The sequence below is a fragment of the Hypanus sabinus genome, chromosome 22 (genome assembly GCF_030144855.1).
Source record: "Hypanus sabinus isolate sHypSab1 chromosome 22, sHypSab1.hap1, whole genome shotgun sequence".
NCBI lineage: Eukaryota > Metazoa > Chordata > Chondrichthyes > Myliobatiformes > Dasyatidae > Hypanus > Hypanus sabinus.
The window spans coordinates 42,076,046-42,099,936 of record NC_082727.1 but is presented as its reverse complement, the minus strand read 5'-3'; the positions used below and the strand labels follow the sequence as shown (position 1 = coordinate 42,099,936).

Below are 23,891 nucleotides of genomic sequence, written 5' to 3'. Positions count from 1 at the left end.
CACTAGACCTTTACTCCTTGCTGAATTGCTTCCAAGCTGACCTTTGGCAATGACTGTCTTGGCTGTCTCCTTCCTCTGTCATTTGAAAGTATGTCAGGAGACCATCTGTCCCCTGTGGATACAGTACATCATTCCTTCTTTCTGCTAAGATCTCTCGTGCTATGTCAGTAAATCTAGTCTTTCCCTCTCTCCTGTCTTATGCCACTCACATATAATATAGCTCCCAGGTAAGATTGAGTTCCCGAATGCCTGCTTCTCCTTTAAGATCAACATTAACCGTGCAAGTTAGTTAGTGCTAACCACTCAAAGTATTCACACAGTCACTCAGAACTGTGTCAGCTCCAGCAACATGCATAATCGTGTAATTTTATCAGGCAACAAGAAGCCAACAAGATGGTGGGTCAAACATGCAATCTGATCCTTGTATTTGATACTGGTGGGTCTCCATTCCTATACAGACAAGATGCTACATCTGAAGTCATTAGAAGAAGCATTAATAATATCAATTTCTTCTTTAATCCTAGGTCTATGAATTGTTTGTTAACAATCTCTTAGCTTCTATTGATTAACATATGACGTTCTTGTCAATCTAACTTTCCAAATTACTTTAATCCTTGAGCAACAATTTTTGTATAAGCGTAAAATTCCCATCTCCCTTGCTTGATCTTCTCAGTTTGAGATTAATTTTGGAAGTTACATAATACATGCCTCTTCTCTCTTTCTTAATCTCCACTTGAGATTAAATTTGGTAGGTACTTAATACAATTATATCTAATCAGGCAATATCTGTAAATTGCTGGTCTTCGAAAATATTCTGGCTATATCTCCACATGAATAAATTTATTTCAAGCATGCAGAAGTTATTTGGGGAAAACCTGCTGTTCAGCACACAAGATGATTTAAGCCTGATTACATCATCAAAAGCAAACCTTTCAGAGCCTTGTCCTTGATGGGCAAATACACACATATCTTTAAGCAAACATTGTAACCATCACTCAGATTAGATTTGCAGCTAGTGAATTTTTCCATCTTTAATTAAAAATGGCAACAACCTGAGACATGCAAGCTGCCTACATAAAGGCTAGTCCTCGCTTATGTGCCCTGTGATAGATAAAAGTCATTTTGAACAATGAAAATTTTATCCAAGGATTTACACCCTGAACCAAAAATGCACAATCTATTTGAGTAATTGTTAAATTATCTCCAACAAATAACAGAAAGCTTCTATTTTTCAAAATGCTTTCAAATATTATCTACATATAATTATACTCTCAATGGTATATTTATACACCAATAAATATACACTCTATCAGTTACCTTCTGTATCTAATAAGGAGCCAACAGTATATTTGTTTGTGGTCTTCTGCTGTAGCCCACCCACTTATATGTTTGACATGTTATATGTTCAGAGATGCTTTTCTGCACACCAGTGTTCTAATGTTTGGTTATTTGAGTTACTATGGTTCAAGCAGAATGCAAATCTGGCCATTCTCCTCTGATGTCTCTCATTAAGAAAGCAATCTCCCCATAGAACTGAAGCTTACCGGATTTTTTTTATTTTTATTTTTGCACCATTCTCTGTAAACTCTAGAGACCGTCCTGCATGAAAGTTCCAGTAGATCAGCATTTCCTGAGATACTCAAACCACCTGGTCTGGCACCAGCATTCATTACACGGTCAAAGTCACTTTGATCACATTCTTCCCCATTCTGATGTTTAGTCTGAACAACAACGGACCCTCTTGAGCAGGTCTGCACAATTTTAGGTGTTGAGTTGCTGCCACATGATTGGCTGATTAGATATTTGCAATAACAAGCAGTTGCACAGTTGGACCAAATAAATCACCACTGGGTAGATATCTAAGCATTTAAATACATATATGGTGCAATTCAGTTAACTGGGACATATTGGGGCCAGTATATTTTGGCTCAATGAAGCAACTGCCCTAATTAGATGAACTTTCATGCATGTAGTTAAAGGGAAACAAAGACAAGCTACTGTTTAACTGAGTAACAACTTATGTATTTAATTGAAATACAGAATGGATTAGAATTATACCAGTACCCCTACAGTACTATAAAACTGAGAATTAGTTATTGACAGAGGTATTCATCTGTTGTGTTCTTTTGTTCATCGGTTTTGTTCATTTATTGACTATAAATGAACAAAGTATAGACACCTAGTACAGATAATGGACTGCCTTCATACAATGCTTTAGACAATTGCATCATCCAAGTCTTCAAAGCCATTGTAAAAATCAAAATGATTGTCAATACCTTCATAATTCCTAACTTGAATTATTGAAATCATTTCATTTTCACTCCAAACCTGAATACTTGAAACCACGGTGAGCAGAGTGGTTCCAGATTTTCTTACTGCTTACTTCTTGCCAACTGTCAGTGACAAATATCATTGCTTTTTGAACACAACTGAATCACTCTATGCACAGTGCAGTGTCTAATGGCCATGCAAATGCATGAAAGGTATGCGAGTTAGAAGCTCTTTGGTCTTCTTCCCCATAGCTCAATTGGGGCAGAAGACTGTGGTTGAACTATTTTCTCAATTTAGTTTTTGTTCTTTAAGAGTGTTCCCAAATAAATGGCTGTCTCAATTAACTGATGGCCCAATTAACTGGAATCCACTATGGATACATTTCAGATTTACACTTTGTACATATCCGTCAAGCTCAAAATATCCCCAGGGTGTGGGAAAAAAATCACTAGAATGTTTGTGTATGGTCAATGTTGAAAATGAATTCGGCTAAAGCCATAAACTTTGTGTGTAGGGATTGAGGAAGAGGGGTTATTGGTGGGGAAGATACTGTCTGATGGAGGGTAGTTCTGCTGAATAACCGATAGTGGCTGTGCTGGGATCCTATTGATCTTGTATCTTACAGCTTGCCTCTTAACAAGTGTAATGTTGTGAGCCACTCTGCGTTTTAAATTGTTTGCAATATGTTAAAATGCACAGGAAGATAAAAAGATAGCAGGAAATAGATATTACTAATAGAAAAAATGGAAAATCTTATATCTTGAAATAGTGAGAAAGTAAAAGCTATAGCTGTTCAGAGGGGCATATGTCCTTTTGCGTATAAATTATTCAAATTTACTGTACAGACAAGTAGTTAGGTGAACTATATATTAGTTTTTATTACAAAAGGATTTAAGAGTATAGATCTCACAGTTGACATTGTGCCTGGAATATAGACCTAGTCTCACTACCTAAACAACAATGTGAACCTTGATTCTGATTCTGATATACTTGGGACAGAGGGAGTGCAATGAAGCTTCACAAGATTGATTGTTATCGTGAGAGATTAAGAAGGCTGAGCCAATACTGCCTTGAATTCAGAAGAATGAGAAGTGATTGCATTGAAACAAAATTCTTATTGGGCTTGACCTGGTAGGTGCTGGGAAGATATTTCCTTGGCTTCAACTGCCTAAAGACAAGGGTCATGGTCTCAAATTAAGTGATTGGTCATTTAGGATTGAGATGAAATCTGAAGTCCAAGAGCAACAAAGAATGAAAACTCCAGGTGAGAGAGGGTAACTTCAGAGTAGATGTGAGGGGCATGTTTTTTTTTTAAACACAGAGATTGATGGGTACCTGGAATGTGCCAGCTGGAGTAGAGACAGATACAATAGGGACTTTAACAGACCATGGAATGAATAATAGGTGCAGGAATGTGAGGAAAATAGAAGGATATAGACATTGCGTAGGCGGAGCAGATTAGGTAGGTTGGCCATTTGATTGGAAAGACACAACAGTGTGGGCCGAAGAGCCTGATATATATTCTATGTTCCAGTGGCCCAAAGGAAGATGACTGTGACTGTTGGAGAACATCATTGTAGTAGTTTCCTGGGCATGATCATGGAGAGCTGCTTTAAACAAGGCCCATACAATAGTCAAGTGTAGTCTGAGGAATGTTAGATAACACACCACAGAAATGCCAAGCAATGATTATTTCCAGCAAGATAGAGTCCAACCTCACCTCCCCTTTACAGTCATTGGAATCACCACATTTCCCAATCCCAACATCCAGGGGTAAACTATGAATAGAAACTCCACTGGACCAATGAAAAGAATACATTGTCTATAAAAACAGAGTCCTGTAGTGGATGCTTCATCTTCCGGTACCCTAAAAACCTTCTCGGTATTTACAAGGTACAAGTCAGGATTGCAGTGGAACCCTTTCCATTAAGCTTGATGAGAGCAGCTCTAACATGTCTCAAGAAGCCTGATGACATTCTGAACAAAATGGTCCCCTTGATTGCAATTCTGAACATAACAATGAGTATCAGAATTTGAAATCTTTGTGAAAGAAATATTCCAACATATTCAGGTTTTCTTAACAAGGAATATCTATTAGGTTAAGAAGTTTGGTCTGGCAAAACTCCTGGCAAATGAGAAACATTTTAAGGAGATCAAGGCAATTGGCAAGGACACTTGCATGATGCTGCAGACATGAATAGAATCATTCAGCCTTGGAGAAATACTGCAGAACAATAGATTTACAACATAATCCAAATATTTAAAAAGAGATTAAATCAGACCTCAGGAATACTGTCCGAGAGCTATATTCACAACTAGAAGCCAAAGAAGACTTTACATACAACACAACAGAGTGGCAAGAACTCAATAATGAAGAGTTATCACATTGACAAAAATGATTTGAATGTATCATGCATAAAAAGTGATAATTCATTAGGTTATCTAGGCTTCCAGAAAACAGGTACAGGAGGTAACTAATAAAGTGGCTACTGACTGGCTGCTCATGGATTTTCTGCTCATATAGCCCATCCACTTGAAGGTTTAATGCACTGCGCATTCAGAGATGTTCTTCTGCACACTGTTGGTTATTTGAGTTACTGTCACCTTCCTGTCAGCATGAACCACTCTGGCCATTCCCCTCTGATCTCTCATTAACTAGGCATTTTCTCCCACAGAACTGCCACTGCCACTTTCAAACCATTTTTTGTAAACTCTAAAGATTGTAGTGCATTAAAATCCCAGGAGATCGGCGGTTCCTGAGATACTCAAACCACCCCATCTGGCACCAACAATTATTCCATGATCAAAGTCATTTAGAACATATATCTTCTCCATTCTGATGTCAGGTCCAAAAAACAACTAAATGGCTTAACCACGTTTGCATGCTTTTCATGAACTTTTCACTCATCCAGGCTCATATCCCCACATGCTTCAAATCAGGTAACATCATCACTCTACCAAAGAATTCTACCCCTTCAGATCGAAACAACTACCACCCAGAGGCACTGACACCAGTCAACATGAAGTGCTTTGAATAGCTGATAATGGCACATATCAAAATCTCAATTCCTGCCACAATGGACATTCTCCAATATGCTTACCGATGGAACTGCTCTACGTCAGATGGCATAGCATCTGTCATGTACCAGGCCCTGACAATCATAGAAAACAAGGACACTTATATCAAAATGTTGTTTCTGGATTTCAGTTCAGTATTCAATGCTATTGTCCCACAGACCATTGTGAGCAAATTCCTACTCTTTGGCCTAAATACAGCACTAAGCAGACTTCAGTCAGAATGCATACCGGCTCCTTCCTCCTGTCATCCTCAACATGCCTGTAAGCTCAGCCCATTGCAGTACACTCTGCTCACACACGACTGCATAATCAGCCACCTGAGCAATCACCTTGTCAAATTCGCTGAGCACACAACAGTGGTGGGACCCGTCACCAACAACAGCGAGGTGGCCTACAGTGAGGAGGTCTGGTACCAGGCAAATAACCTCCTCTTTAATTTCGACAAGACAAAGGGGATGGTTATCAATTTCAGGAGAGCCCCACCCTATAATGCCAGCAGCACACCAGTGGAAACTGCAAGCAGTTTCCAAACTCCTTGGAGTACATGCCACACATAACCACTCATAGTCCCAAAACACATCCGCAATAGTGATGAAAGCTCACCAACGGCTCTACTTCCTGAGGGGATTGGGGGAGGGAGCACATACTCACATCATTCTACAGATGTGGAGTAGAGAGCATCCTGACAAGTTGCATCATTTGTTGGTACGGAAACTGCACCGTGGTTGACAAGAAGGCTCTACAATTATAGTCAAAACTGCCCAATGCATCATTGGCACCAGCCTACATGCCATCAGAACGTATATACAGAAAGGTGCCTGAAAAGGACCAGTAGCATCATGAAGGATCGCATACACCCTGTTCACGTATTGTTCTTTCTGCTCCTATTAGGGAAGAGGCTAGGTAGCATCCACGCCAGGACCACCAGGCTCAAAAACAGTTACTCTCCCCAAGCAGCAAGTCTGATCAACCCCTCCACCTACTAACTCTACCACTATTTTATTTCCTGTCAGTCACCTCATTTACAGCCAAGTGTCACTTTATGGACAAACAATCAATCTTTGTATACAAGCTATCTTTATATATATATATATATATATATATATTCTGTAATTAATGATGATTTTGTGGGAATTTTGCACTGCATTGGGTCCAGAGTAACAATTACTTTGTTCTCTTTTATACTTATGGACAGGAAATGATATTAAATAATCTTGAATCTCAATTCTTTAATATATTGGGTAGTTGTGACATGATTGGCTGGTCAGATATTTGCATTAAAAAGCAGATGTACAGGCATAAAGTGACAAACCTGTGTATTTCCTGTGAAGCCCAATCTGAGACTTGGGCGTTGTAGGTCTGTCCTATTGACGCAAGTGAACAAAACCAAATTCAGGAGTACAGAGAGGGTGGAAGATGAAGTTAACATTTTGCAGAATAATTCAGATCTTTTTGCAATTGGAAAACAAAAGCAAATGGAAATTCATCATCGATTTTGTAGCTAAGTATTGCACGTTGGAAAAGCATGAGCAATCTTCAAAAACTCAATAAAATTATCACACTGTGGTTTGAAACAGTAGATTAATTAATGTCAACATGTAACATACTAATTAAAGGAATAAACATTTTTGTACACACAACTAGATGATTATAATATTCTGAAAAATGGGAACTGTATTTTTGAAAAATACTAATTGATGAATATAAAGAATGTACCAAGCAGGAAGTCAATAGTGTTCAAGGAAAACCTGACCCATTTGCCATAAGGTCCTGCTTTCCCACCCACACATCATTGTGAGTGGTGCCTGGTATTTATCTGGGTACTGCTGAACTACCAACACAAGCCAATCCTTTTTAGGTCTTTAACCTTTACATTGACCCTACCCATAGTGGCAGATTCACTGTAAGATAGTCACCAAGCACCCTAACTGAGGGTAACAAGGGGAACAGGGAAGGGTATGAACAACATAGTGTAAAAAATGCGCCACACTAGTGCCTCTCTTCCTCCCAATCCTGTAATTGTACACAAATAGTTAACTTCATCACTCAGTAGTCACGTGATTCATTGTCACTGAATTTTTCCATTTACTTTAGGCTCCAAATAATTGGATGTTGGCTGTCAAGGAAAAAACTAAATTGTCATACAACTGGAAGAGTTCATTAGGATCCAATACAATTCTCATTAGAAAACGCTTCACTATTTTATAGGTCTTGAGTACATTCCGAGTTCACTTAATAGCACCTCTGGGGGCACAGCGGGAGCATTCTGTGAGTTGCTTGGACTGTCAACCATCCTATTATTCTTCTAATGTTAAGTGTCCATCACTGAAAGAATCTGTGGGCCTGATAAATGGGTACAAGAAGACAGTAGCATTACTCTGTTTAAAGCTACCTGTAACTTTACTGAATGCAATACAGGTGAGTTGTCAAATCACTTTTTAAATTATGTACAATTATAATTCCAATAGACAATTTCAAACAAGGCTGGAGGCAACATCGGATGCACGGCAACTCTGGCAGGGTTTGCAAGACTTGCTACAAAGTGAAACCCAATAGCATGAATGGCAGCCATGCTTCACTACCAAATGAACTCAATGCCTTCTATGCCCACTTTGAAAGGGAGAATACAACTACAGCTATGAAGATCTCTGCTGCACCTGATGACCCTGTGAATCCTGTCTCAGAGGCTGATGTTAGGCTGTCTTTAAAGAGAGTGAACCCTCACAAGGCGGAATGTCCCAGTGGAGTACTTGGTAAGGTTCTGAAAATCTGTGCCAGCCAACTGGCGGCGGTATTCAAGGACATTTTCAAACTCTCACTGCTACAGGTGGAAGTTCCCATTTGCTTCAAATAGGCAACAGTGCCTAAGAAGGAGAATGTGAGCTGCCTTAATGACTACTGCCTGGTGGCACTCACATCAACAGTGATGCAATGCTTTGAGAGGTTGGTCATGTCTAGACTGAACTCCTGCCTCAACAAGGACCTAGATGCACTGCAATTTGCCTGTCACCACAATAGGTCAACAGCAGATGCAATGTCAATGGTTCTCCACACAGCTTTAGACCACCTGAACAACACAAACACCTATGTCAGGATGCTGTTCATTGACTATAGCTTAGCATTTAATATCAACATTCTCACAACCCTGATTGAGAAGTTGCAGAACCTGGGCCTCTGTAACTCCCTCTGCAATTTGATCCTCGACTTCCTAACCGGAAGGCCACAATTTTTGCGGATTTGTGATAACATATCCTCCTAGCTGATGAACAATACTGCCTCACCTCACAAGTATGTGCTTAGCTTACTGCTCTACTCTTTAAATACACGATTGTGTAGCTAGGCATGGCTCAAATCTGCTGATGATACAACCATTTTTGGTAGAATCTCAGGTGGTGATGAGAGGGCATATAGGAGTGAGATATGCCAACTAGTGGAGTGGTGCCGCAGCAACAACCTGGCATTCAGCACTAGTAAGATGAAAGAACTCATTACAGACTTTAGGAAGGGTAAGACGAAGATACACATACCAATCCTCATAGATGGATCAGAAGTGGAGAGAATGAGCAGCTTCAGTTCCTGGGTGTCAAGATCCCTAAGGATCTAACTTGGTTCCAACATATCAATGTTGTTATAAAGAAGGGAAGACAGTGCCTATCCTTTATTAGGAGTTTGAAGAGATTTGGCATGTCAACAAATACACTCTAAAACTTCTATAGATATACCGAGCAGAGCTTTCTGACAGGCTGCATCACTGTCTGGTATGGAGGGGCTACTGCACAGGACTGAAAGAAGCTGTAGAGGGTTGTAAATCTAGTCAGCTCCATCTTGGGTACTAGCCTACAAAGTACCCAGGACATCTTCAGGGAGTGGTGTCTCAGAACGGAGCATCCATTATTAAGGACCTGCAGCATCCAGGGCATGCCCTTCTCTCACTGTTACCATCAGGCAGGAGGTACAGAAAGCTGAAGACACACACTCCGCACTACAGGAACAGATTCTTCCCCTCTGCCGTCCGATTCCTAAATGGACGTTGAATCTTTGGACACTACCTCACTCTTTTAAAGTTACAGTATTTCTGTTTTTGCACGTTTTTTAAAATCTATTCAATATACGTAATTGATTTACTTGTTTACTTATTATTATTATTTCTTATTTATTACTATTTTTTTCATTCTGCTAGATTATGTATTGCATTGAACTGCTACCGTTAAGTTAACAAATTTCACGTCACATGGTGGTGATAATAAATCTGATTCTGATTCAGAATCTCCTTAAAACATATCGATACAATCATAAAATATCATCCACTGTACTTCATCTTACCTTCCTTTTATCATATAGACCATGGTTGTCCAGTAACATGTTTTTCTCGCGGTTGGCATATCTTCTTAAGTCACGTTCAAATTGCTATGCGAAAGACAAAATAAAGAGTTACATTAACCTTTCACTTGGCAGAAAGTAGCTTTTCAGATTATTGAAAAATCTCACTGCTGGTTCCAGCAGCAATTTATTGATCGACTTACCAACTTGTTAACCAGCTTGATAGAATGTGACAAAACATGAGTGTCTATGATATGAAATATGGATACAGATATCTGGTGCATTCAGTGCTACTAATCAGGAATAAACTTATAGCCAAGTGTCTTTACAGAAATATCCCCCATGTAAACCATTTACTTTGCGGGTGGATCTGTCATTTTTGTTCCATTCTGATGTGTATCATCCCAGTGTATCTATAAAAAGCCAAAATTGATTTGCCAGCAACTTTTTCACAAAATGCCCTTTGAATATATCAATACTGCTACCTTGATGATAATAACTGTTGTATATTCATCACTTGACCCATATCATTTGGAGTTGGATCACCATCACACAATTAATTATTGTAAACCAGCATGTAAAATATTCTTCAAAGTGAAGTGTAGTAATTATTGTTACACACAGAAAGCCCTGGAGGCCTCAGTTGGAAAGCTCCTGAAAACTGGTACAGAGAGTTCAATGCATGATTAACCCTTTGTTTCCCTTGCACTATTTTCTTGCTGCCTGTCCAATTGCAGTTAATATTTACCATGCTGTTAAATGCCTGTGTGCCATGGCCAGGGACCTGCAGTTTTGAGTGATCTGTTAGCCTGAGACACTTAAAAGCTCAAATGTAGAAGTGGGGCAGCAGTAAGTAATAAAAGCGACTGCAGAAATCATTGTAAATAGAAAGGCAAACAGAATGGGAGTTTTTCAGGTGGCACTTTGGAACCTTAGTGGAAGGAACCAAGAGCGCCCCCCCCCCCCAAACATAATCTCTACAAAATGCAGTAAGTAGAGATAGCTGTGAGCACCGTTACCAGAAGTCAGATCCTGGGGATCCAGATGCAGCATTATAAAGAGCTTAATGACCTCAAACATCTTGACATGGGCTTCAGATGCCACATCCTATTTGCTACATAGTGGCCTTCAATACTGTTCACCGTTCCACAAGGTCAGCTGATCCGATCCCAGCAGAAGGCAATCAAGAACAAAGGTAAAGGTTCAACAGGACTTGTTACAAGTCACACGCAGTGACAGATGAGCTAAGGCAGAGTGAAGCAGTTCTTGAAGGCAACTCAATACCTTTCTAGGCAACCAAAGTTGGACAATAATTGCTGGCCTTGCCCACAATGTCTATGCTTCATGTTTGTACATGACTAGGAGCCCTGGGCCGCGATATCAGTGGGTACACAGTGTCATCCAGTCACCCAACCATCTTTTAGTTGCAGCAGCTTCAGCAAGTTGGTGCCTCCAGTTTGCTGTGGGGTGAGTTCATCATGATTGCTTCTGGGCTACTGGGTGAAGCCCAGTGTGACCTGCTGCCTGTGTTTTTCAGCCAGACTGTGAAGGTTCCTCTTGATAGTGGAACAATTCAGAGTTCAAGGGCATCCACAAAGAGAACCATGGGCAATCATTATGAACCTGTACTGGAGGGGGGCCTATATATAAGATGATGAGAGGCACTGATTGTGTGGATAGCCTGAGACTTTTTCCCAGGGCTGAAGTGGCTAACATGAGAGGGCATAGTTCAAAGGTGCTTGGAAGTAGGTACGAGGGGGTCCTCAGAGGTAAGTTTTTCACACAGAGAGTGGTGGGTGTATTGAATGCACTGCCAGTGAAAGTGGTAGAGGCAGATGCTATAGGGGTTTTTAAGAGGCTCTTAGATAGGTACATGGAGCTTAAAAAAATAGAGGGCTATGCGATAGGGAAATTCTAGTAAACACAAAGTACACTGCAGATGCTGGGGTCAAATCAACACGTACAAACAAGCTGGAGGAACTCAGCAGGTCAGGCAGCATCCGTGGAAACGAGCAGTCAACGTTTTGGGCTGAGACCCTTCGTCAGGATGAAGGTTGACTGCTCATTTCCACGGATGCTGCCTGACCTGCTGAGTTCCTCCAGCTTGTTTGTAAGGGAAATTCTAGGCAGTTTCTAAAGTAGGCTACATGCACGGCACAACATTGTGGGCCTAATGTGCTGTAGATTTCTAATCCTTGCCGAGCCACAGCTGCACTACATGCAATACACACTGATTTGAGAGGATGAAATGTGAAACATAGGATGTTCTTCCATACACATATCTATGAGTATATGACTCATCGAACTCAAAGATAACCACTATCCCACAATTATTGGACTCCTGAACAGACCTCTCATACACTAAAAGGTGGACTAAGGCTCTCCCAAACTACCTCATTGTGTTCCTTGCATTTGATTTGTCTACCTATACACTGCATTTTTCCTGTAACTGAAATAAGACATTTTTCATTCTGTTTTATCCGCTTACTCGTCAACTACCCCACTGCCCAATGTAATGTAAGCTACAAGATGAAAGGAGCTTGTGATAAGTTTGTGACTACTGCCTCCTTGATAGATACTAGTAGTAAGGTCATTGCCTCACACTGAAATTGTAATCATGGCTGCAGCAGATGGGGGATTTATTAAGTGTACATGTCTTATTCTTTGATCCTTAATGGTTCAGACAGAGAGTTTCTCACTGAACACCTTGCGCAGATATGGGCTGCTGAAAGATCTTTCCTCCTCTTCCACCATCTTTAGCAGTTTATCTTCCACTCTGTGCCCTTTAACCCGTCTTTCAGTAATGCTGTTATCCAAGGAGAACAGTCACATCTGGGACAATTTGAGCTGTGCAGAAGCCATATAGACAGAACAGCAATAACCATCTTGCCACTTCCAGCAGCAGTTCATATTCTTAAAACTACATAAGCAACGTAGCATTACTATTACATCCAGCTGTGGTGAACTATGTGCCTGTCGGGACACGCCCCTGCTGACTGCTCCTGTGGCTCCTCCCACAGGCCCCTGTATAAAGGAGACCTGCGGCCTGAAGATCGGCCTCAGTCTCCAGGACCTTGTATGACAGACACTCACTCCTGGTTCCTTCTTCCAGTCAATAAAAGCCGATATCTCGCCTACGTCTCAGTGTGAGTTATTGATGGTGCATCAATTTTATTGACTGGAAGTTTTAAAACATGGAACCCGTTTTGCGTCCGGACCGGTTGGATTTGGACCCTCAAGACCCTGACGCAGCTCTCGCTTTTGAACACTGGCTTGCATGCTTCCAATCGTACTTGGCGGAGCTTCGTGCGACTGAACCCGCCGTTATGCACAGAATCCTACTCTCAAGGGTCTCCTCCAAAGTTTACTCCTTTATCCGGGACCTGCCGACCTACGAAGGGGCACTGGACGCCCTCAAACGACAGTAGCTGCGGCCGGTGAACACCGTCTACGCAAGACATCGCTTAGCTACCCGGCAACAGCGGCCTGGCGAATCGTGCGCTGAGTTTCTCCGAGCACTACAGACGCTCGTCCGAGCTTGTGACTGCAAGACGCTCACGGCAGAACAGCATGCGGAGCTGCTGGTGCGAGACGCCTTTGTGACGGGACTGAGGTCAGTGTACATGCGCCAGCGGCTGCTGGAGAACTCGGATCTTACCTTAAGCTCGGCGATAGAGAAGGCCAACGCTCTAGAAGCTGCGCGGCATAACGCCGACGCTGTCCAGTCGCGCGATTCCCCGCCGGTTTCGTGGACGCCTCAGACCCCGCCACCACCGGCTCCCGGGAGCGAATTCGCCAACGCCGCCGCCAGTCGCCATTCCACGAGCTCCCCGACCCAGACCACGGCTGTGGCCCGTAAGAAACTCGTGCTTTGTTATTTCTGTGGCCAAAAGAAACATCCTCGACAACGCTGTCCAGCGCGAGAAGCGACCTGCTCCAGCTGCGGAAAGCGGGGCCACTTCGCCAAGGTCTGTAAGTCTCAACCTCGAGCGGAGTGCAGCGCTGCGGGTGAAACGTGGGGGCCGCCATCTTGCATGCCGGGATGTGGGCGGCCATCTTTGTCGACGTCAGCACGCCCCGCCCCCGATCCTCGGATGCTGACCGGGTACCCCGGATGTGAGCGGCCATCTTTGTCGGCGTCAGCATGCCCCGCCCCTGACCCTCCGATGCTGACCGGGTACCCCGACGGCGATCCAACTCTGGCCACTGTGACTCTCGACCAAAGCGCCCCACACCAGCTTGCAAGATCCATGATGGACATCCAGGTGGAGGGGCATTGGACTGGATGCCTGTTTGACACGGGCAGCACTGGGAGTTTTATTCACCCGGACACAGTGCAACGCTGCGGACTTGCAACGCGGCCGGTCAGTCGGAGATTCCATTTGGCCTCTGGGTCGCAGTCCGCAGACATCCGGGCGGGTTGTGTAGCGACTTTGGTGGTGCAAGGCACAGTATATCGGGACTTTGAACTGCTGGTCATGCCTAATCTGTGTGCACCTGTGCTATTGGGGCTGGACTTCCAGAGCCATCTCGAAAGTGTGACTATGGTATACGACGGGCCCCTCCCACCACTCACTGTCAAGAATCCTCAGTTTTGTGGGACTTCTTCACATACCCCGCTACTGACCACACACACACACGGACACACACATCCCATCCAGAACCAGGCCAACAGCTGCGCTACCGACACTTGCAGCCTCTCCACTCTCAAGATCCCTCCCCCACCGCTGTTCGCCAACCTGACCCCCGACTGTAAACCTGTGGCAACCAAAAGCAGGAGGTACAGCGCGGGGGACCGGGCCTTCATTCAGTCGGAGGTGCAGCGGCTGCTCAGGGAGGGGATCATTGAGCCGAGCACAAGCCCTTGGAGGGCCCAGGTGGTTGTTGTTCGGACTGGGCAGAAAAATAGGATGGTGGTGGACTATAGTCAAACCATCAATAGGTTTACGCAGCTTGACGCATACCCCCTACCCCGCATCGCGGATATGGTCAACCAGATTGCTCAGTATAAGGTGTACTCGACAATAGATCTGAAATCCGCTTATCACCAGCTCCCCATCTGCCCAGAGGACCGCCCCTACACCGCCTTCGAGGCGGGCGGCCGGCTCTATCACTTCCTGCGCGTCCCTTTCGGTGTCACGAATGGTGTCTCTGTCTTCCAGAGGGAAATGGACCGGATGGTGGACCAGTACCAACTGCAGGCCACATTTCCCTATCTGGATAACATCACCATCTGTGGTCATGACAGGCCAGATCACGACGCCAACCTCCAACGGTTTCTCCAAGTGGCCGCAGCTCTGAACCTTACTTATAACAGGGACAAGTGTGTTTTTGGTACCACCCGCCTTGCTATACTTGGGTATGTCGTGGAAAACGGGGTTATTGGGCCTGATCCCGAACGTATGCGCCCCCTGTTAGAGCTCCCTCTTCCCACCACTCTCAAGGCCCTCAGACGGTGCCTGGGGTTTTTTTCCTATTACGCCCAATGGGTCCCCCATTACGCAGACAAGGCTCGCCCCCTGGTCAAGTCTACCTCGTTTCCCCTCTCTGCTGAGGCCTGCGCGGTCTTCAACTGCATTAAAGCGGACATTGCCAAAGCTACGATGCATGCAGTGGACGAGACCGCTCCCTTCCAAGTGGAGTGTGATGCCTCCGATTTCGCTCTGGCTGCTACCCTTAATCAGGAAGGCAGACCAGTAGCATTCTTTTCTCGCACCCTCCAAGGCTCTGAAATTCGGCACTCCGCGGTGGAGAAAGAAGCCCAGGCCATAGTGGAGGCTGTTAGGCACTGGAGGCACTATCTTGCTGGCAAAAGATTCACTGTGCTGACCGACCAGCGCTCGGGTGCGTTCCTGTTCAGCAACCAACAGCGGGGCAAGATCAAAAATGATAAGCTTTTGCGGTGGAGGATAGAACTCTCCACCTACACCTATGATATCCTGTACCGGCCTGGCAGACTCAATGAGCCCCCTGATGCCCTATCCCGGGGAACATGTGCTAGCACACAGCTCGACCAGCTGTACGCCCTTCATGCACAACTTTGCCATCCGGGGGTCACCCGATTTTACCATTTTGTGAAAGCTCGGAACCTGCCGTACTCCCTGGAGGACATCAGGACGATGACCAGGGACTGCCAAATTTGTGCCGAGTGCAAACCGCACTTCTACTGTCCTGACACGGCACAACTTGTCAAGGCCACCCGCCCTTTTGAACGCCTGAGTGTTGACTTTAAGGGCCCCCTTCCCTCCACTGACCGCAATGTCTATTTTCTCAGTGTTATTGACGAGTTCTCACGGTTCCCCTTTGCCATCCCCTGCCCCGACACCACTGCCACGTCCGTCATAAAAGCCCTGCGCCAGCTCTTCACTCTGTTCGGGTATCCCTGCTATATCCACAGTGATAGAGGGTCCTCCTTTATGAGTGAGGAGCTGCGCCAGTACTTGCTAGCTAGGGGCATTGCTACCAGTCGGACCACGAGTTATAATCCCCGGGGTAATGGCCAGGTAGAGCGGGAGAATGCCACAGTGCGGAAGGCCACACTTTTAGCCCTCAAGTCCAAAGGGTTGCCGGTCTCTCGATGGCAGGAGGTCCTCCCTGAGGCACTGCACTCTATCCGCTCTCTGTTATGTACGTCCACCAATGCCACCCCTCACGAACGCCTATTCTCTTTTCCCAGGAAGTCTGTCACTGGGACCACCCTACCAGTTTGGCTGACGTCCCCGGGGCCAGTGCTGCTCCGGAAACATGTGAGGAGCAATAAATACTCCCCGCTGGTGGAGAGGGTTCACCTTCTCCATGCGAACCCCCAGTATGCTTACGTGGTCTTACCTGATGGGCGGGAGGACACGGTCTCCATCCGCGACCTGGCACCCGCAGGTGCAGCAGACCACTACCCTGAAGGCTCTCCGGTAACTGTGAACCCTGCACCAGAGGTGACACCGTACTCACCAGGCCCTACACAGACTCCTCACGACACTTGTATACCGGGCGTTTCGTACGCATTTATACCAGGCGCCTCGCACATGCATGAGGGATCACCGGCGCCTAGTGGGCAAGAACACGCGCAACCCCCATCCCCTGTGCAATCGCCAATGTTGCCGGCACCTATGCGGTCACAGCCGGTGCTACGTAGATCGCAGCGACAGATTCGACCGCCTGATCGGCTTGACTTGTAAGAACCTTCGCTACATGAGGACTTTTTCAAACGAAGGGGGGGGTGAATGTGGTGAACTATGTGCCTGTCGGGACACGCCCCTGCTGACTGCTCCTGTGGCTCCTCCCACAGGCCCCTGTATAAAGGAGACCTGCGGCCTGAAGATCGGCCTCAGTCTCCAGGACCTTGTATGATAGACACTCACTCCTGGTTCCTTCTTCCAGTCAATAAAAGCCGATATCTCGCCTACATCTCAGTGTGAGTTATTGATGGTGCATCACCAGCAGAGATCAGAAATTATTTGTAAGAACTGATGAATCTTTTAACAAGTAATGTTCGCGTGCCTTCAGCAATGCAAGAGGGTATTAGCCAGTCTATTGTAAAATGGCAACACTGACATTGCATCTGTAATTAGTTTTATGGTCTCGTTATGCTGAGCATGAACCACCAGACTAAGAACAACTTCTATCCCATTGTCCAACGGGATCCCACTACCAAGCACATCTTTCCCTCCCCACTCTCTCTGCTTTCTGCAGGGATCACTCCCTATGTGACTCCCTTGTCCACTTGTCCCTCCCATCCCTTCCCACCGATCTCCCTCCTGGCACTTATCCTTGTAAGCGGAACAAATGCTACACCTGTCCTTACACTTCCTCCCTCACCACCATTCAGGGCCCCAGACAGTCCTTCCAGGTGAGGCGACACTTCACCTGTGAGTCGGCTGGTGTGGTATACTGCGTCCGGTGCTCCCGGTGTGGCCTTTTATATATTGGTGAGACCCGGCACAGACTGGGAGACTGTTTCGCTGAACACCTACGCTCAGTCTGTCAGAGAAAGCAGGATCTCCCAGTGGCCACACATTGTAATTCCATGTCCCATTCCCATTCTGATATGTCTATCATGGCCTCCTCTACTGTCAAGGTGAAGCCACACTCAGGTTGGAGGAACAACACCTTATATACTGGCTGGGTAGCCACCAACCTGATGTCATGAACATTGACTTCTCTAACTTCCATTAATGCCCCTCCTCCCCTTCTTACCCGATCCCTGAGATATTTGTTTGTTTTTTTTCTCTCTCTCTGCCCATCACTCTGCCCGTTCTCTGTCTCCCTCTGGTGCTCCCCCCTACCCCTTTCTTTCTCCTGAGGCCTCCTGTCCCATGATCCTTTCCCTTCTCCAGCTCTGTATCACTTTCACCAATCACCTTTCTGGCTCCCAGCTTCATCCCACCCCCTCCGGTCTTCTCCTATCATTTCGCATTTCCCCCTCCCCCCACTATTTTCAAATCTCTTAGTATCTTTCCTTTCAGTTAGTCCTGATGAAGGGTCTCGGCCCAAAACATCGACAGTGCTTCTCCTTATAGATGCTGCCTGGCCTGCTGTGTTCTACCAGCATTTTGTGTTGTGTTTGAATTTCCAGCATCTGCAGATTTCCTCGTGTTTGCTCTATACCATTGTTATCAGATCCTTGAACAGAATTCTCATGAAATAGAAGGTAAACTCTTGATCTCTCAGTCTACCTCATCGTGGCCATTTGTCAACCTGCACTGCATTTTCTCTGTACTTGCAACACTATATTCTCCATTTTGGTTTCTTTATCTACCTTGATGCAATTATGAATGGCATAATCTGACTGGATGGCACATAGATCAAAAGCTGTATCTTATTTAATGTGATAATACTAAACCAACAGTGATATGTTGCATCAAATAAGAGAAGCTGAAACAACCTGCTACTCTTGTCACTGTGGACACCATTTTAGAACAGAAACAACATCTGTAGCAACCAACATGTTATATATGACCGTCTGGGTAGCTTCCAGCCTGGTGGTGTGAACATTGAATTCTCCAGTTTCTGGTAATTCCCTCCCCCTCCCCCCATCCTAGGTCCCTCTCTGCCCCTCTCCCCTTTCAACTTTCTGCTCATTTATTTCTACAGTTCTTTCATGCTTATCCCCTCCCCCCTTTATCCTTCCTCTGATTGGTTCTCCACCTGGTGCCTCTAGTCCTTCCCCCTCCCCTATCTCTATTACTGGGCTTCGGCCCTCTCTTCTCCCCCCCCCCCCCCATTCCTGATGAAGGGTCTCGGCCCGAAACGTTGGCTACTCTTTTCTCACAGATGCTGCCTGACCTGCTGAGTTCTTCCAGCGTCGTGTACATATTCTTCGATCCACAGCATCTGCAGTTGTATTTTTGTGTGATGTAATATATGACCCTATTTGCACTACTGCTCTTCCATATTGAGGGCTGTTATACTTGAAAAGGGGAAGTACAACAAGATCTAGGTGTTTATCAGTCACTGAAAGTAAGCATGCAGGTACAGCAGGCAGTGAAGAGAGCATGTTGGCCTTCATAACAAGGGGAGTTGAGTATAGGAACAAAGAGGTCCTTCTGCAGTTGTACAGAGCCCTAGTGAGACCACACCTGGAGTATTGTGTTCAGTTTTGGTCTCCAAATTTGAGGAAAGACATTCTTGCTATTGAGGGAGTTCAGCGTAGGTTCACGAGGTTGATTCCCAGGATGGCGGGAATGTCATATGTTGAAAGATTGGAGCGACTGGGCTTGTATACACTGGAATTTAGAAGGATGAGAGGGGATCTGATTGAAACGTATAAGATTATTAAGGGATTGGATGCCCTAGAAGCAAGAAACATGTTCTCGATGTTGGGGGAGTCCAGAACCAGAGGCCACAGTTTAAGAATAAGGGGTAGGTCATTTAGAACAGAGTTGAGGAAAAACTTCTTCACCCCTTATGGATCTATGGAATGCTCTGCCTCAGAAGGCAGTGGAGGCCAATTCTCTGGATGCTTTCAAGAAAGAGTTAGATAGAGCTCTTAAAGGTAGTGGAGTCAAGGGATATGGAGAAAAGGCAGGAACGGGGTACTGATTGTAGATGATCAGCCATGATCACATTGAATGGCGGTGCTAGCTCAAAGGGCCAAATGGCCTACTCCTGCACCAATTGTCTATTGAAAACATAACTAAAATAACTGGGTTACTATTTCCACTGACTAGTACAGATGCATTACTCAGTGCGGGGGTGGGGGTGGTGTGGGTGGAGATTCATCTCTACCAAAGGAGGAGAAAGGCTTTTATTCCCTCTACTAGCCTGCACCCCCACTCCCAATCAGGGTCACATGAAGCCATGAGAGAAGGTGGTGGATGGTTGTATAAAAAGCTGGTGCATATCACATACGACCACTGACGCCAGGCAGACAACCTCTGAAGAGTATTGATAATGGTTGGGGTCACTGCCCAGAAGAAGGCAATGGCAAACCACTTCTGCAGAAAATAAAACTTGCCAAAAGCAATCATGGTCGTGGAAAGACGACGATCATCTGTGTCTTACGACACGGCACATTGCGAACGAATGAATACAGATGCGAAACATATCAGTCAAAAATCTTTAAGGATTTTTTGGGAGATTTTCTCCAATGCATTCCCTATGAACTCAGCTGAAGCATTCCAATCCCCAGAACCAATGCAACTGTATTGATGAATTTTTGGATTAAATTCTTGGATCAATCAGAAAGTGTACGTTTCAGAAGCTCTGCAGCAATTATAAGTTCAAACTGCAGCAGATGCCACAGATAAGGTAGCACAACAACAGTGTGGAACAAAACACAACTGGAACAAGAACAGATGTCTCATTAAATCAACTCTAGCGCTTACTCGATAAACAAAGTCTTTGGGAAATTTTGGCTCATCTGCCAAAGGACAAGTGACAGATTTCACATATGCAAAGAAATGCTCCAATAACCCTACTTCAAAAAATGGTAATTAACTCTGCAGTTTAACTTTAGATAATAACAGCAACAATCTTGAATGAGTGAGAGTTCATAGATACAGGAAACAGTATATGAAGCTGCGTGGCAGTGATTATATACGACCTTTCGCACTCTTGCCAAATGTCAAAGTTATTTTGTGCCTCCTATTAACGTGCAGATTTTGCTTAAGTGCCAGCAAGTTCATGTGGTATTGCTATAGTTACAAATTATAGAAAAGTGATTTGACCTTATTTCTTTATTTTAGTAGATGTGGATGGAAGAGAGATATACTGTACCTTCAGTAAATCACTGTGACTTCTGACCGTAGTGAGTCAAATTTTCCATCACTTGAGGGGTAGTTAGCTAACCACAGGCTAGTTTTAATCACCTTTATTACACGTTGCTTAAGTTTCCTTTGTGTAGATGTGGTTAGCAGTCAAAGATAATCAATGTAGTTTACAAGGTGGAATCGAATGAGCAATATCACAGCTGGCTGTGATTACTGATTTAGCTCTCGCAGAGCTGAAAAGAACCTTGTCTAATTCTTCAATGAGTTATCTTCCCTTTGATTTGCTTTCAGATGGAATTAACTACTCACTAAAGGTGGCTCGTGATTCATGTTTGGATTCCATTAAACAGGGGAATTTGTCAAAAGTATGAAAGGGGACCATAAGACATAGGAGCAGAATTAGGCAATTCAGCCCATCATCTCTGTCAGCAGTTCACAGAAGCTTTGGCTAGGTACAACTGAAATATGGAAAAGGTTCATCGTACTGTAGCTCTATGCCTCCTGATTGGTGACAATGATGAGTGGCCATTGTAAATAGAGATGCTGCAAGAACCTTTACTTGCTGGATTTTAGAAGAATGAGGGAGGATCTCATTGAAATCTATTGAATATCGAAAGGCCTAGACAGAGTGGGTGTGCCAATTATGATGCTTCCAACAGTGGGGGAGTTTAGGACCAGAAGGCACAGCCTCAGAGTAGAGGGACATCCATTTAGAACAGAGATGAGGAAAAATTCCTTTAGCCTGAGGGTGCTGAATCTGTCCATCTAGTCTATGTTTGTCTAGTCCAGGGGTCGGCAACGTTTACCACTAAAAGAGCCAATATGGACCCATTTCCCACAGAAAAGAAAACACTGGGAGCCACAAAATTAAATAACACTGCATACAACGGTTTTTTTTGCCTTTATGCTATGTATAAACAAACTATAATGTGTTGCATTTTTGAAATTGATGAACTCCTGCAGAGAAAACGAAATTACATTTCTGCATGCAACAAAAACATTTTGAACTCCGAAAAAAAGACGTTGGGTTGAAGGTTACTACATAGGTAGCCTACCTTGGATCGAAGAATTAAAAGAAAGCGCGCACTGGCGGGTGTCAGGCATTGGCAGTGGTGATGTATATTAATAGCGATAAAAAACACGTTGTAGCGGTGTAGCGCTACAAGCAGCGCTAAAATAAAGACTGCAGTCAAAGGTAACTTTATTCGAACTAAACAGCCTTGCTTTAAAGCCTCCCTCAACCCGTCCCCATGGGCGCGGATGCTCCAAAAGACACGTACTCACAAACCCCCGTAGGCTATCTCCCTTAGTCGGAACGGTGGCTAATTGTGAGCCGGTTCGGATGTGCCGGGAAACGGTGTCTCCGCAAAGTTTTCATATTGTACAAGATCACCATAATCTTCAAATTTCGAATTACATTTCAAAAGCTAACAAACCACGGGGAGCCGCATCACAGAGATCAAAGAGCCGCATGTGGCTCTGGAGCCGCAGGTTGCCGACCTCTGGTCTAGTCCTATTCACTTGCACCCAGACAGTATGCATTTATACCCCTTTTATAAATATATTCATTCAAATTCTCTTAAATGTTTCCACTGAGTCATTTGTTCCAGACTGTCATTGGGTAAATTTAAAGTGGAGGTTGATAGGTTTTTGTTTAGTAAGGGTGTTAAAAGATATATGAAGAAGGCAGGAAAATGAAGTTGAGAGGGATAATAAGTCAGCCATGATGAAACAGTGGAGCAGATTCAATTGGTAAAATAGCTGAATTCTGCTCCTTTGAATTGTGTTCTTATGGTCTGATGTCTGACTTTCTGACAATACCACAGGCTAATATTATATTTCTACTCATACCTTATGATCACAGAGTTACGCCTGTGATCCTTAAAAGTAAATCAAAAAAAGGGTGTTTTGTATGCTTTGTGCATTATTGACAATGGTTACACAAGGAGTTAATATACAGTTGCATGTTGCCTAAATTACTCCGACATGTTATTCTGAAAACAGACAATCTCCCTTGCTCACCCAGCCAAGCTAAAGTCTGCATAATTAGCCATCTACAGCTGCCTCTCCCTACTGTCACAGAAGTTCCGTTGACACTACAGTGCTACCTGAAATGAAACATGGAAATTTAACATTAAAATAAGCTGTACTTCAACACCAAGCTTTCAAAGACATTATTCCACTATTTCACACCTACAGTATGTCTAATACATTCACCTTAATTTCTGACATCAGTTTGCATTCGATTATACAGGAATTTCTGGTTGGACTATTCTTTGAGAACTTTAATGATAACACGTAGAAAATCAGTGAAATAAAGATAAAACTTAGCTGTTTTAATTTAGACACCACTCCCCTTTGCTGTACTCGGTAAATCATTGCCCTGGTTCTCCGCCAACCCCCTCTGAGGACACGAACCCTGCAGATTCAGGCAGCTAAGCACAATTGCAATACACAAAACGCTGAAGGAACTCAGCAGGTCAGTCAGTACAGTGCACTTGGTGCTGAATTCACAGTTCCATTAGAGTTAATTGCTTTTTTTAGGTCACGCTGCAAGTATGTGTTGGCCTCATTCCTTTCTCCCAAATTATTATAATTAAGCAGATTGGTCCAGTGTTATTATGCCTTTAGCAGCACCACTTTTCACTGGCTGAATACCCATTTACAAAGGGCAGTGGCTGTCCCCAACATGATTGTTTGCTGAACAATATTACGCCAAGATTCATTGCCTGATTTTGTAGAATTTAGGTTCTTTCTACCATTTATTCTAAAGTGAACCTTGTGTTTCAGAGCTAAATGAGGTTTTCTTTCCTGCCTGTTGTTAATTTCTGTGGTCAACAGTAATTTATTTTGCCCACCTATGAAGAGCAGAATTGTTACCATAGGTTGATACTTACTACTTCAGGCTCAGTACTTTTAGGTTTAAGTACTTGGCTTCCCATTAGAAATTGACTGAGGGAAAATGTGAGAAACATGAGTATGAAGAAGAAAACTGTTCAACCTATCAATTCTACA

General features: G+C 44.1%; 1 protein-coding gene across 1 annotated transcript in view; it reads right to left on the bottom strand.

Moving 5' to 3' along the window:
- dntt (deoxynucleotidyltransferase, terminal) overlaps positions 1 to 23,891 on the bottom strand; it is a 257,914-nt gene that overhangs the window by 54,846 nt on the left and 179,177 nt on the right. Inside the window, exon 10 of the mRNA XM_059947612.1 lies at positions 9,673 to 9,756. Within this exon, the coding sequence (XP_059803595.1) occupies positions 9,673 to 9,756 (84 nt within the window). The remainder of the gene's footprint in view (positions 1 to 9,672; positions 9,757 to 23,891) is intronic.